Source organism: Hemicordylus capensis, chromosome 9 (genome assembly GCF_027244095.1).
Source record: "Hemicordylus capensis ecotype Gifberg chromosome 9, rHemCap1.1.pri, whole genome shotgun sequence".
In the NCBI taxonomy this organism is placed as follows: domain Eukaryota; kingdom Metazoa; phylum Chordata; class Lepidosauria; order Squamata; family Cordylidae; genus Hemicordylus; species Hemicordylus capensis.
In genome coordinates, this window is record NC_069665.1 from 1828125 (window position 1) to 1843375 (window position 15251).

The window sequence follows — 15251 nt, forward strand, 5'->3', positions numbered from 1 at the left end:
TAAGATATGGGGCCACTCTGGGAAGAGTAGAAGGTTCCCAGTTCCCTCCCTGGCAGCATTTCCAAGATAGGGCAGAGAGAGAGAGAGTCCTGCCTGCAACCTTGGAGAAGCCGCTGCCAGTCTGGGTAGACAATACTGAGCTAGGTGGACCAAGGGTTTGGCTCGGTATAAGGCAGCTTCCTAACACCTGGAAGGCCACGTTTGCTCACCCTGACCTGGGTCTCCCTGAACAACGGAATCTCCTCTCACTGGCTAGCCTGACTGGCCTTGCCTGTGACCAGCATCCTTGGTCTTCACTAAAAATGGCTCCTTCAATCCAAGTAGCTCCCCCACTGCCCCATTCCAAAACAAGTTTCGACTACATTAATCCTGGTGCAGGGTGTGGACCGAGATCTCAGCCCCCTAGAAAGGACAAGGATCAGTTTCTAATAAGGAAAAAGCCATGACACCCACAGAGCAAGACTCACCCCCACTGGTCATAGCTGTTAATATCCCACACAACTCCTTGAACGAAGATCTTGTGTTCATACATAGCTGGGAAGAGACAATTAAAAAGGAGAGCAGCATTAACAGCAAGCCTTCTAAGGCCATGGGCAACATCAACTAGTCAGTCATGACTAATCTCCTGGGTCTTAATGGTACCGAGTTAGCCATGACTAACTTACGCGTCATTAAATTTCAAGACTCTGACTGGATGTTGCCAATGAATTCAGGGGACACAAATACTCAAAAGGGAAGATATTTACCAATTAAGGCTCCAAGAATGAATGGGTTAAGTTTGGTAAACACAATGGAATTGGTTGGACGATTCCCTTCAAACACCTATCCAGAAAAGACAAGAGTGGGAAAGAGAGACATCACTACACTGCAATCTTCAGGAGCATTTGACAAACACCACACACTTTGTCAAAAATCTCCTCTAAGGCCAGGGTTCTCAAACTTGGGTACTCAGATGTTGGACTACAACTCCCAACATCCCTCTGGATGGCCTCTGGCCACTAGGGCAGGGGCGAGGACTGTTGTAGTTCAACACCTGGGCACGCAAGACTGGGAATGCCTGGGCTAACCTATGCATGCATACGAGTCTCAGCATTATGGGCTGGACGACATCAACACCCACCTCCTAGATACATTCCAGGAGCACCTTCTTCCATGCAGCCCAAACTGCTGCAAACCCCCCAAAGAACTGCACCTAACTTGGAAGCCTACATGGCCCGCAACCTTCCCCGTAGTATTTAGAAGCTGCCTACACCCACGTACCTTGTGTGGAAGCAGTTTCTCTAGCGCATCCCCGCTCAGCCCGGAAGCCTGCAGCTCCTTGCGAGCTTCATCCGCCGTCTTCCCCTTCATCAAGGCCTCCGTCTGAGCAAGGAAGTTGGCCAGAAGAATCTAGAGACACAAGAGAGGCAGGAGTGGGACACGCTCAGTTGTTGGTCAGCCCACCGAGAGGCGTCCAGCTTGGGAGTCTGCGGCGGCAGGACAGCCTCTCTTGCTGGCAGGACTTCAGCCAATCCCTTTACACAGGAAGCTGCTGTCTACTGGGTCAGACCTCTCAGCACTGTCCACACTGGCTGGCAGCAGCTCTCCAGGTTTCAGGCAGAGAAAGATCTTTCCCAGCCCTCCCTTTGGTGAAGAGGAACCATTTCATATACCGGAAGTCCTCACAGATAAAAACATGGAGGGAAAGGTGGTTGTGTACAAGACAACCACACTGCATAATTTTTAGGAGGACACTGATAATATTATCAAGGATATAAAATTACAGATACATTCTTTTCTTGTCTGTGGATAATATTTTGATTATTTTTTGATAAGTGTTGTCCCCCCAAAAGAATGGTTTCTTTTTGGAAAGGGGTTCGATTCCTACTTGTAGCTTATTCAGTGAGACATGCAACTTCACAGCATTACTCCATTTGTATGATAGGTGTGGCTCCTTCCAGACAGGATTTACTTCATCAAAATAAGGATCAATAATCAAAAATATGAAATCTAGTTACTTATATTTAATAAGTTCCTACATAAATATTTATTTTGATAAAGTTGCCCAAAGTGTCCAAGGTCATTTCAAAAGTGAACCGAGGTCCAGGTTCTTCAAATGCAAGACACAGACTGAAAGTGCACAACTGCAGTCGCATTCAATGTAACACGTGAATAACTGTGCACAGACAGTACAAGTTGCACTTGTGTTAATAGGGCTTATGTTAGCTACTCTGCTGTTTCTGTTCCAATTCCACCATCTTAAGAGAGAGTTTTGGAGAAAGCTCCGTGGCAGAGCACCTCCTTCGCACTCAGAAGGCCCTGGGTTCGAATTCTTTGACAGCATTTCCATGAGGAGCTGGAAAGACCCTGATAAACCCCGGAGAGCAGCTGAGAAAGCAGCCCGTCTTGGGCTCAGGAGGACCAACAGTCCATTCAGCAGAAGGCGGCTTCCTGTGCGCAGTGCCAAGGCAGTGGTCTCTTGGGGGACCCTTTTGGCCTGGAGGCTAGGCGGCCACGGCCACGGCTCTGCGCTGGAACCACCCAGCTTCTGTGGCAGCCACTGCCATCCGCAAACAGCCTCTGCTTTCAAAGTCAGATTCTATGAACAGGGCTGCTCCGTTTTGCAAAGTCAAAGCCTCTGCCACCGCTCCTCAAGTGCACACAGAAAGCCTTTTCCAAGGTGCTGGAGAACCATCTTGCTGCCCAAGACGGAAACATGGGGTCCCGCTGCAAGTTCTCCTGGCAACTGTGCAGGGACTTTTCATTGTTTACATTGCAGGACCTAAACGGCAGTCACTTTAAGTACCACAACGACGTGAGCGACATCACCAGAGGCACTCTCACCCCCTGGACTTCCGGGCCAAGGTCCATGGCCTCCACAGCCCCTGGGGCCCCCCAAATCCTCTTTAGTCTGTCCCAGGTGGTGTGGCCACCCAGCCGAGCATGACGATGCTTAATTTGCAGGGGAGGGGGACACCCTCCAAAGGCCTCGAGGTCCAGGCTCCAAAATCACCTAGGTGCATCTCTCGACATAATATGGGGTGTGTGTGCGTTGCCCCCCTCCCCAGTTCTGGCATGCCCTAGGCCACACCCCTGTCCCTACAAGAAGGCACAGCATGCAGCGGCATGCTTTTGCCAGGTATGCAGGTGAAGGCATGTGTGCCTGTCAAATGCCAACTCCCAAAGGACTCCTGTACACAGCAATATCAGAACAAGCTTGTTTTAATGCAGCTGGAAAAGTGGCGCTGAAAAATCTACCGCTGGCTAAGAGCAACATTACCTTGTGGTGCAGGCCGTTTCTGATGGGATGCTGCGTCTGGACTGGGATTAGGAAGTCACAAGGGATCATCCGAGTCCCTACAAGGAGATGGAGACGCCCAGTTTGAATGGACAAAATCTTTTATTTCAATCACAGACCAGAGAAAGGAGGAAAGAGACTAGTTTGGGTTTTCTTTTAAGAGGCAAGAAAGAAGTGAGAGTGAGAAGTTCTCTGGACAATTTCTACAAGATCAGCCTCATCAGGGCTGCCAGATACCACCACACTGAAAGCAACCTTCACAAATGCTGCAACTGTTTGATAGGCAACACCTCCCCACTTCAACAGCCTGGACCACTTTTGCCCCTGGTTATCTGGCATCTGTGCCCAAGCACCCGTTTCCTATAGGGAGTTTGCTGCCATTTGGTTCACTGTATCAAAACATCCACCAAACCTGCCATTTGCACCCAGGAGTAAGCCAGGTCTGACGATCATTAATTGCATCTGACAAGCAATTGTTCCTATCCAGGTTTGGCAGCTGCACACGCTTCTGATTCTTGATCTTCTGCAAGTAAACAACGAGGCAGGAGGAGAGGAGAGGGGAGTGCTTGTGCGCGAGGCGCCGGGAAGGACGACTTTTTGACATCCCACCTTGTTCAAGTGCTGGGTAGAGAGGGTGCCATTCCAGCCAGCAGGAGACTCACACCTGAGCACCCCCCGGCTCCCGCCATCTTGTTTACTCGCAGATAATCATACGCCCGGCGTGCCCACAGCACTCGCAGAACAGTTCACGATTGTGAGGAAAAGCCTGCAGAGTAAAGAGCGGCTCAGCGAGCAGGCGCAGGAATCCTCATACCTTGATGGATCAGCTGATAGAAGGCGTGCTGCCCGTTGGTTCCAGGTTCGCCCCACACAATTGGGCCAGTATTGTAGTTCACACGAGTCCCCTTCTTGGTGATATACTTCCCATTCGATTCCATGTCTCCCTGGAAGGCAGAAGCAGAGAACCCAATTTCAGATTCTTCTCTGCCTTCGGTTTTTCCTTTTAGAAAATAACTTTAGCAGAACTATATAAAAATGAGTGCTAGAAGTGGACTGAAGGAGTGACGGTGTGAGAGCGTCCTGCTGGATATAAAGATAAAGATATAAGAGCATCCAAGAAGAAGTTCATGAAGCCCCAACTCTTCCATGCACTGGCTCAGAACAGGGGAGGCTACTGCAGCAGGGAATGAAGGGAGTTGTAGTGACCCAAGGCTTGGAATCCCTGGCTTAGCCCTGGGAAAGTCATGGGCAGGGCTAAAAGCACAGACCTCCCGGCAAATGGTATTCGGCTGTAGACTGCCCCTGAACATCGAGGTTTCATACAAGGATGGCTAAGAACCATCAGTAGATCTCTCCTCTGCCATGAAGCTGTCTACTTTAAAAAAAGAGAGAGAGAGTGTAAAGTATTGCTGTATCTTGGGGCCATGAATGCCATAAGTTAGCCACACACTGTGAAAAGGCCTCTCTCTGTCCTGATAATCAGTTTCATTGGTTATCCCCAAGTTCTAGTGTTACGGAGAGAGGGATTACTTTATTATTGTTTTCTCTGTATGAACCGCTTTGGGAACCTTTGTTGAAAAGCAGTACATAAATATTTGCTGTTTGTTTGGGAGAAAGGGCTTCATCCATTTCTTCTGCATTAGGCATACATTTTATACAGCTCCACCAATGCCCCTGCTTAGCTGCGTCTCCCTCCAAAACTAGAGACTTGAGCCCTTCCTTGGAAGGAATGTGCTCTTTTTAGCAGTACAAGCCCCCCCCCCCATTTTTTGGAGAGGAGGTGAGCAGAACTGTACACAGAGCAGCGCAGTGAAACCCCTTTGTGGGCCTTTGGAGCACAGGCAGCTGCCATAAACAGAATACTGGTCCACTGAGCTCAGAACTGCACAGCTGGCTGAAGCTCTCCAAGGTTCCGGGCAGAAATCCCCCCCAGCCCTACTTGGAGATGCTGCCAGGACCATCTGCGTGCAAAGCAGAGGCTGTGCGACTCGGCCCTATCTGCTACCCGATTCAAACAAGTAATGCTTTTGATCCAAGTGCTGCCACCGCCAGAAATAGTGGTGAAGAGTACACTCCATGCTCCACCGGCAGTCTGGGGACCACACCTGGCCCACTGAGCCCGCCCTCCCACCCACAACTTCTGCCTCTCAGGTATCCCTCCTTGCCTCCCACCTGCCTGGTCAGAGCGGGAATTCTCAGGGACGTCAAGCCTGGAGTCAGGGGGCAGCGGCAGCACTCCACCAACTGATGGAATCCAAGGGGGCACCTCTGCCACACTTTACCTGCTGGAAGTAGGCGGCAAAGCGGTGCATGTACTGGTCGTAGGGCAGGAGTGCGTGAGTTTCGGTTCCGTAGCAGTTGATGTACCAGACGCCCAGCATGGCCAGCAGCACCGGCACGTTCTTCTCCAGCGGTGCGGTGCGGAAGTGATTGTCCTTTTATACCACAAAAAAAGGAGGATACAGGAGATTCACATCCTGCAGAGCTCTAGAGCACCTGTTCCACCCTAGAGACCAAGTGAAAGTCTAGGGATGCTCCAGGTTATTTGGAGCAAGGCAGGAGCCAACCTCAGGACAAAGCCCTGCGACACTCCACACAATACCTCCCTCCAAGCAGATGTGGGGCCACTAATGAGCACCTGTTGGGTGCCACTCAACCAGCTGGATATCTGCCTGAAAGTCTAGCCCACAAGGATATCCTGGGAGACTTTTGTCAAATGCTTTGCTGGAATCAAGACACACTATGTCCACAGCATCCCCCTGATCTACTAAACGAGTAACTATTAAATAGTTGAAAGGTGTGCCACCAAACCCCCAACTTTCTCCAATGCTGCCTCAAAAGCAGAATGCTTCTTGGAGAAGGCAGTTTACACACTTGGTTGAGCAAGTACAAGTGACCGGATACCAAGGGGACTCAGCAGAATCCACTTTCCCAGCCATCAAGACCCCCTGCAGGAAGCCAAATCCCCTGGGAGACAAACCTTCTGGTACATACCATCCAGTGGGCTCCAGCAAGCAGTTTCTCAAAGTTGTCAAAGCCTATAGCCACAAAGTACAAAGACACATTTTAAACCAGGAAAACCATGTGGAAAAACCTCAAAAGTACACAGGATTCTTGGCTACACAGCTGCATTCCTGGTAATGCTTTTTGCTAGAAATGCCCAGTTCCAGCTAGTCAGTGGTTCCAGCTGAGGATCCCAAATCCTCCCTATAATGGTCAGGAATACGATAAGAGCCTACACACACCAGAACATTCACTGAATGAAGGACAGACAGAAGGACAGAGGGGTAAGGAACAGAGACTCCCATACCCCTTGTTCTGTTAGCAACCCACTTTAAGAGCAGCTTATATTCTGTCTGTAGGATGTGTTCGAATGGTGGGTTCTCTTAACTGGATGCAACAGTCTGCATTCCTTGCCTGGGGGGAGAAGGCCTAAATAGACCAACACCAATTCTGAAAGTTACTGTGCAAGCATTTCGTGCATTGGTACAGTGTCAGGTAGGAAGCACCTGACACTGTACCTGCAGAGAAATGCAAGATCTTCCTGCATCATGCACCTACATAACCCTGAGGCCAAGGACTGCTGCTTGGGACGCAACATCTTGGCTCTATATGCAGCCCCCTGCAAGGATCCCAGCAGCTGCCAGAGACCCCACCCCCTTCCAGCTGTTCCTCTGCCCCACTTCCTCTCCTCTTGCTTGCTTCCTGCCCATCTACAGAGACCACCTTTGCCCTGAAATCTTGGCCCCGCCCCTCTACTACCCACAGGACATTGCACCTAAACCCAAGTACATGCATATTCAGGAAATGCATTCCCCGCTGCTGCTGCTGGTTTCCTTTTCCTCCATTCCCCTCTGTTGGTGGTAAGCTGGTTCTGCAGTAGCAGGATGAGTTGTTCCCTCTGCTAAAAAAGTTAGCCTTGGTTTGCATTTGGACTGGCAACCAGATGCGAGTGCTGCCTTGTAGAAACCATTCTCTCCTCCCACTGGAGGGTTAACAGGAAGTGAACCTCTGTCGTGAATGACAGGCTCCAGGGCTTGACCAATCAGTCCACCAGGTGGGTGGGACATGTGAGCTGCAGGGGGAATTCTGGGAAGAAGAAAGCACGTCTGTGCAGGGAGTGCGGAGGACATGAAGCAATTGAGTTTGCTGCAGCTGGATGACTGTAGATCTTTGAAAGACAGGATTGCAGGGGGCTTGGTTCTCATCAGGAGTTTGGTGAGTTCGAGGGATGGAGGCCAGGGCTTTTGGCTTCGGGAATTTATTCTAGGAAAAGTGTTTAGTCAGACTTCGCTTCAAGAATGTATATTTCTTTGTGTGTATTGCTTTGCATATTCCTAAATATCTGTTCTTTGCAATGGAGTAACTAAGATTTCAATGTGTGCTGCCCCAGAACAGCCTGGGCGCTTCTGAAGTATCTCTGAACCAACTAAGTATTTTTAAGTGTTTCTAAAAAGCTAAAAGCCTCCAACAGAACCAGTCTGTAGTAACTGAATAAAAGCTTTCCCCCCTGTTCTTTTTACAAATCCCTCCCAGGTTGGTTATTAACAAAACAAGGGGAAGGGAGATCTCTTTGGTCCAGAACACGTCTCAAATAGAGCTTGGCCAATTGATAATTAATTTCTATGTGCATGCAAAACGTAAGGAAGGTTTTTCTTTATTCTTGCTTGTTAGAAAGGGGGAGTATATTTTGGTATTTGCCCAATACTCAGTTACGGAGATACTCTGGACTAGATACTCGGACCTTGGAAAGCCTTCCGAGTGCTTGGCGGCAGTGAGATTAACCTATCAGAATTTTTTCTTTTTTTCTTTCTGGGTTTGGAAAAGAAGGACTTTTAATCCTTCATAGGCAGCTTCTCTGAGCACGCTGTGGAAATGACTCATCACTGACAGGGGTCCTTCCTGAGCTTGCTGACTAAGAAGGTGGTTAAGAGCTGGTTTATTCACTGACTGACCTGAGTGAGGAAAGGAGGTTTTCCACTGCCCACAATCCACACATGACTGCTGTAAAACATTCCTCAAGGGGAATATCTCCAGGCAAGGCTGGTAGAGACCCTTGCCTGGGAGAGCCACTGCCAGCCAATTTAGAGGGACCAAGGGTCTGACTCGGTAGAAGGCAGCTTCCTACGTCCCTAGTCCACTAGGCGGACACCATGCATCGGATCACGTAGACCCTGGGGAATGTAACGAAATGAATGACAGGGAATGCCCATGAAGTGCCCTGGTGCCTTCGAAATGGCCTTCGGCTAATGCATTCCATGGCCATTTGGAAGGAACCAGGGCATGGCTGGGAAAGGCTCAGCCAGTGCAGGGAATACGGAGCTAGATGGACCAAGGGTCCAACTTGGTAGAAGGCAGCTATGCCTCTGCTGTCTCCCTTGTGATTCTTTCAGACTGCAAATCCTTGGGGCAAAGAGCAGTCGTCTTATTGTCTGAGTCTACACTCACCAACTGAGTATTATTACCACGAAGTTGAGTCTTTGCATGTTTCCTGGATGTGAGCTCTGCAGATAAGGGAGGCTCCTACTAGGGACACAGGCGGGAGGGCAGAAACCTTCACTAGTATAGCCACCTTAAGACGCTCCGAGATGCAACGTCCCCTGAAGCAAAGCTCACCTAGCTATAGCTCTAGGAGGTTTGGCCACTGGGGCTGGGGATGATGGGAGTTGTCGTCCAGCAATGTCAAGGTTGGGAACCCCCACGGTAGAGCACCAGCAGTGACCAAGTATTTTGGGTACGTACCAATATGCAGGGCAATGGAGAGGCCAATGGCGGACCACAGGGAGTAACGACCACCAACCCACTGCAGAAAGAGAAGGGAGGAGAGGATTTAGCGGGGCAGTAATTGCCCTTGGGAGGACTGAGCGAAGCAAGCCAGGGCAAGATCTCTTAGGCACCAGCCATCCGAGGCATCCCCTACACACCCAAGCTCTGCCCTGGGGCCAGCTCACTGCCTTCGTTGTGCCTGGCCTGCTGCTACTGGCTGCCTGGGAGAGGGAGAGGCAGGCTTTGCAATGACCCCTCTGTGCAGTCACAAGGCTCCAAAGGGAAGCCAGGATGCCGCAGTGGGCGGGGCGCCAGCCTGGACCGCGGCAGACCCGGGCCCCGATTACTGCCAAGCTACAGGGCTCCCGAGGAGACCCTGGGGCAGCCATTAGCTTAGCCTAGCCTACCTTGCAGGGCGAGGGGAGAGGGAGGGTGGTGCTCGGGGAAACAGTCGGCAAATATTGGGGGAGGGATTGCGTGCCAGCCGCCATCTGGAGAAGGTGCAGAAGAGGGCAGCCAAGGTGGTCAGGGGCCCGGAGCACCTTCCTCATGAGGCAAGGCTACAACCGCGGGGAGGAGAGCTGGTCTTGTGGTAGCAAGCATGGCTGCCTGTACAACCCAGCTCCAAGTTGTGAGAACGCCCATGGCGTTTCATGGGTAGGAAGAGGAGAATCCATGGAGATCTCCCAGAGGTGAACAATTCAAGCAGCTTCCTCCTCAGGGGGCAGCACTTGGGACTCACAGGAGTCCTCGGCGTCTCACGGCAAAGTGGTAGCTCTTCCATGGCACTCTAGCAACCCCGAGCAGACACACTATTTGGCATTCCCCATGCAACAGATAAATGGAGGGCAATCCACACCAGGCTAGGATTCAGCAACGGACACCAGCCCCAGACACATGCAAAATAATCTTTTTCGGAAATTGTAGAGGCTGCTGCTGCGGCGGCGGCGGCAGGAAATGCCCCCAAACTGGTTTGGATCCAGATACACAGCTAGGAGCATGTTCTGAAATGCCAGATGCTTTTGGAGACAGGGTCTGAAAACTCTGCTGTCAGGCCAGGTTGAGCCATCTCTGGCATTGAAGTCTCTCCTCTGCACTTTGACTGCACAGCTTTCAAGACAAGATCTCTGGGAAGGCGGACATTTGAACTTTACTGCCGAGATTATGTACAGTAGGCTCCCGTCAGGCAAATGTCACTGCTTAGAATAGCTTCTTAAGACAGGCGCTGGAAGCAGGGAACTGTCTCCTGTTACCCAGCAGCTGTCTGGACCAGAATGTGTTCAAAGGCCTCCTCGCCTGACCTTTGACAGAAGAGCCGGTAGGCACCTTGCATGATGATCTCAGACTTGCTCTTTCTCCTCCACAGTGACAGCATCAGCAAGACTGGGCCAGTGTCGATCCTCTCTCTCCCCCACCCCCTCCATGCAGAGCCCCAAGGCCCTCCCCTCCCTCTTGGCAGGAGCATGCACAGCGCCCCAAAGAGAGATGGCAGGAGTTCTTGACCCTCTTTGCACCTACGGAGCCCCCAGATATTACCCTCCAACCCCCCACCTCACTTACAGAATATATATTTCATAAGGATCCTAGAAAAATTCGGTTGTGGCCCCTCAGTTACGGAATGCCCTCCCAGGAGAACTTCGCCATGCTTTTCCCCTTAAGGCTTTTTAAAAAGACCTTAAAATCCACCTGTATCGAGAGGCTTCTGAAGGTTTCTTTTAACTATAGTCTGATGGTTTTTTTATTTTTAGTTGGGTTTGTGTTTAAAGCAGGGCTGTTCAACTGCGGCCCTCCAGCATATGTTAGCCTGATTGATTGATTGATGAAGTGCCGTCAAGTCGGTGTCAGCTCTTAGCGACCACATAGATAAGATTCTCTCCAGGATGAGGATCTTCAACTTGGCCTTTAAGGCCTCTCAGTAGCTTAGCCTACAACTCCCATAACCCCTGGCTATTGTGGCTGGGGATTATGGGAGCTCTAGTCCAAAATTAGCCGGGGGGCCTCAGCTGAGCAGGCCTTGATTTTATTCTATGCTGTGTTTTGTTTCAGATCTTATTTTACGGCTGCGAGCCACTCTGAGCAGTAGCGTATTGTACTGGAAGGGCGGGATATTTTCAACAAGCACAAGTACTTGGGATAGTATTTCCAGGGACTCTCCTCTGGCTCTGCAGGAAGCCAGAAATCAAATTTGGAAGGGCAAGGTTTTTCTCGGGACCACCTGGGCCTGCCCATGGACCCCAGCAAGAGCCTTCCGCCCCTGCCTGGCCAAGAGCGGGGCCTCTCACGGGCCCACACTTCATTTGCAGAGGCAGGAGGCATCATTCCCGTGGGACCGGGGAGTCTTGCTGCTCCAGTGACCCTCCCTGCGCACCTCCTTTCTGGTGGGGGCTCAGGAGCGTCCCGCTCTTCCCATGGAGAACACTGACCAGTGTTCCAGCCCCAGGCCATTGTCCCTAGCAGGAGGCTGCATTGCACCTCCCCGGATGCAAAGATCAACCATGTTTCTCCTGGGCTGGGGTAGAAGGCGGCCTGAATAAAGAGCAGCAAGGAAATACTTTTATTTTCACTTACGTCCCAAAACTCAAACATGTTCTGAGTGTCAATTCCGAAGTCCTTAACTTTAGGCTGCAAAAGAGGAGGAAATGGCAATTAGATCACACAGCAACGCATTAAGTCATTCCCAGCAGTTCTGACTGGGGATGATGGGAGCTGTAGTCTGTTTCAGGACGGCAGCTGCTGCTGCTCCTGCTCATCTGGCATCGTTTTCAACGGGTGCTTGGCAGCAGGCCCACAAGGCAGCCCCTGGGCACACTGAAGGCCTCGCTTTTCAAAACGGAGCCACCTTTAGAAATAAAAGGACTTCTAGGAAGAGGGGCACCACCAACAGCTTAGGGCACAGCCCAGTGGGCTCGTCTGGAGGGCCCTGCAACTCCGCGGTAGAGGCTCAGCTCTGCATGCAGACTGCCCCAGAGTCCATCCCTGGCATGGCTACCTAGAGGCCCTCTGGAGCTCGGCCAGCTGGCTCAATAGTCAGCCTGCACACAACAGAAGTCCGTGTTCATCTGGAGCATTTTGAAAGAGGACACTGACAGGGTGAGACACTAGTGGGGGCCAGTGTTCCCTCTACGGCGTGTGCATGTGCCTGCACTCACAAGTTTTTTTTTTTATGTCCACTCAGTTCATTTTAGATCCCGCTCAGGTTGAATCAGGAAGGCCCCACTCTGAATGCAAGTTCGCTTTGATATTCCCGCCCAGAACAAAACTCATTCCACACACAGATGAAAAAAACTTAGAGAACACACTGGTGGGGGCATCTATCAAAAGACTTGGCGGGCATCACCCCCCACCCCAAAATATCACTGTATATAAAAGTGATATTTTTAAGGCAGAGGAAGTCCACCTGTCCCTCGTGGGTTTGCAGCGGCCTCTGCGGTATTCACGAAGGCACGTTCTGAGTTTCCCAAATAATTCCTCACCACGTTCACGTTTATAGGCCAGAAGCTCGCGTGATTTATAAGCACTCACAGACTATAAACATCCCATGGAGGAGGAGACAATAGAGAGGTGTTTCTCTCGAGGGATAATGGTTTGTTCAACACTGCAATGAGAAAGTGCAAGATTCTATTCTATACACCTCTAGGAACTGCTCTAGATGCTATAGTCTTTTAACCTGATGTTCTTGAGATTTCAAACAACTGCAGTCAAATATGAGTTCAAGAAAATAAGCTGTTCTATAAGCAGAAAATCTGATACGTACCCCGTTGGTCGACAAGGCAACAAAGTGCTTGGCTACAGCAGCAGCCTGTCCGGAAGAAGGAGATGGTTAGGCAAGAGCCCTGTGCAGACTCCTCCCCACATCCCAACCCCATGAATGTGTGGGTGCACATCTAGGCCTCTGTTAGTGGAGCCCCTGGCCATGACCCGTGGACATTAGGGTCCCACAGAGGGCTGCCGCCGATGGGCTGGACTTGTGGGGAGGGGAAGAGAACATGGAAAAAGCAAAGGAGGCAATGACATTTTGAACTGCGATTTGTCCCTCAAAAGCAGATAGAAAGAACAGGCATGAGAGCAGATACACACACAGATGGAGGGAAATATCTGAAGTTATGAATTTTGGGGTTTTTAAATTTTCAAAAAAAGGAGAGCTGGTCTTGTGGTAGCAAGCATGCCCTGTCCCCCTAGCTAAGCAGGGCCCATCCTGGTTGCATATGAATGGGAGACTAGAAGTGTGAGCACTGAAAGATGTTTCCCCTCAGAGGGGATGGAGCCGCTCTGGGAAGAGCAGAAGGTTTCAAGTTCCCTCCCTGGCAGCATCTCCAACAAGATAGGGCTGGGAGAGAGACTCCTGCCTGCAACCTTGGAGAAGCCGCTGCCAGTCTGGGTAGACAATCCTGAGCGAGATGGACCAAGGGTCTGACTTGGTATATGGCAGTTTCCTATGTTTTATTATAATTTATGCAGCATTATTAGTGTGAATGGTACCTTAAGCACTACATAAGCAAGAGGTACTCGCTTTGAGCTACCTACTCTGGTGAATTTACGAACAAGATTTAAGTGTTGGTGGAGCCAAATAAAAGGGGGGGGGAGGAGGGTTCTGAAAAGGACCAAGGTTGAATAGGAGGTAAAGCCTATTGGCCACTGTGGCTGGGGAGGAGGGGAATTTAGTCCAACAGCATCGGGGGGGCTCATGTTTAAGAGCCTCAGGCCTAGTCAGTTTTGCAGCCAGCCACCAGAGAGAGACCCAAGAGGGGCAGCTGCAGCAAGACAGAAAAGCCACCCGAAAATGGAGCAGAGGCCCCCCTGAAGACCCCAGTCTATTCATAGTTCAGGCATCTGCAGCCCAAAGGCCAGCCCCGCCTCCCTCAGAGCTTGGTTTTAGACAGCAAAGGCGTTGCCAAGCCTCCAAGGGGCACACAAAAGCAAGCCAAATCTCATGTTTCCTTCTTGCATAACTGGCTCCGTAACTTTCCAAGGCACAGGGCCACAACGCATCCTGCACACAGTTGGGCCCCGGACAGATGCCATGCTGGTCGCCTGCAAACCATGGTCTGCACACCTGGAACACACACTTTCCCATCTCTCAAGCAAAATCCTCTCCCTCATCTCCCCCTATGCCGACTTTAGTTCTGGTTTTGTGTTCAACTCCACGGTTCCCTCAAACCCGAAACTGAAGCCACAGGCTGAGGAGGGTTTGCAAGCCAAGGTTAGGGTTATGGAGGAAACCATGGTTAGCAGTGGTCAACTACTTATGAGACAGAGGAGGAGCGGGGCATCTGCTTCAAAGGCTGGCTCTTTATCTGCAAGCTGTGCCTGGCAGGGGGGCAGTGTTAGGTCTGCCCTTGGCCCTGTGCAAGTCACTTCAACTCCAGTTCAGCACTTATAAGGGAAAGCAGAGGCAGCAACAGCAGCAAGCTTGGTACTCAAGACAGAGCCAAGACACACACTTCTGGAGTCCTTCCGAGACACAGTGGGGAAGCCTGGTGGCTCGGCTGGTCACCTCCTGAGCGCATAAATGCCCCCACAGGATCAGGCAGGGAATCTTGATAGAAGTTGGGGTTCTCCCCTGCTCCCCTTTTCTAAAGCTCTGTGCAGAATGGCAGGCAAGCTTAGCCACTGTTACAGAGCAGCTTGAACAGAGTTTTACTTACATCTTTGGCAGCCTGAAGGAACCACTCTTTAGCGGTTTCGGCGTTTGTGATAGTTTCTTGGGTGGTAAAAGTCTGCATGCCAAAAAGGGGAGGGGAGGGAAAAATGAGAGAGAGTGTGAAGATCCCTGTCAAACCATCTATGTAGTATTCATGGAACAAGACAAGTTGGGGCAATTGTAATACCTTAAACCAAACTGTTCTAGCTAGCACACCTAGGCTTTCCAGAACACGCCCCAGCTAGCGAAGCATTGAGAGACACGGCATCCACCGACCACAAGCCAACACAGGTTTAAGTAAACAGAGATGCTTCAATCTGTGTTGGCTTGTGGTTGGTGAATGCCAAGGATAAGTGTCTGCCATGTAACTGACTTAAAAGCATGCTTCCCTCTGCATTGGATTGCAGTCACTGAGTATTTATTTCCACAGGCAGGTTGCATTAATATTTAGCATTTTTAAGCACTTCAGGAGGAATCACAGCAAAAGTAAACCAAAGGGCATAATTTTGTGCACATGACCCTCTGCCAGGGCAGCATGTTCTCCTCACTAAAAGGTCTGCTTACCTG

The 15251-nt window shown here is 50.6% G+C and overlaps 1 protein-coding gene across 2 annotated transcripts in view; it reads right to left on the minus strand.

Annotated features, from left to right (window-relative positions):
* The window catches only part of GPI (glucose-6-phosphate isomerase), a 46228-nt gene that overhangs the window by 2975 nt on the left and 28002 nt on the right, over nucleotides 1-15251 (minus strand). For both annotated transcript variants that reach the window (XM_053271144.1, XM_053271145.1), the window contains 11 exons: nucleotides 14689-14760; nucleotides 12798-12842; nucleotides 11612-11665; nucleotides 9020-9080; nucleotides 6272-6315; nucleotides 5560-5712; nucleotides 4092-4221; nucleotides 3260-3336; nucleotides 1261-1389; nucleotides 747-822; nucleotides 468-534 (listed from right to left, as the gene is read on the minus strand). In XM_053271144.1, the coding sequence (XP_053127119.1) occupies nucleotides 468-534; nucleotides 747-822; nucleotides 1261-1389; nucleotides 3260-3336; nucleotides 4092-4221; nucleotides 5560-5712; nucleotides 6272-6315; nucleotides 9020-9080; nucleotides 11612-11665; nucleotides 12798-12842; nucleotides 14689-14760 (908 nt within the window). The remainder of the gene's footprint in view (nucleotides 1-467; nucleotides 535-746; nucleotides 823-1260; nucleotides 1390-3259; nucleotides 3337-4091; nucleotides 4222-5559; nucleotides 5713-6271; nucleotides 6316-9019; nucleotides 9081-11611; nucleotides 11666-12797; nucleotides 12843-14688; nucleotides 14761-15251) is intronic.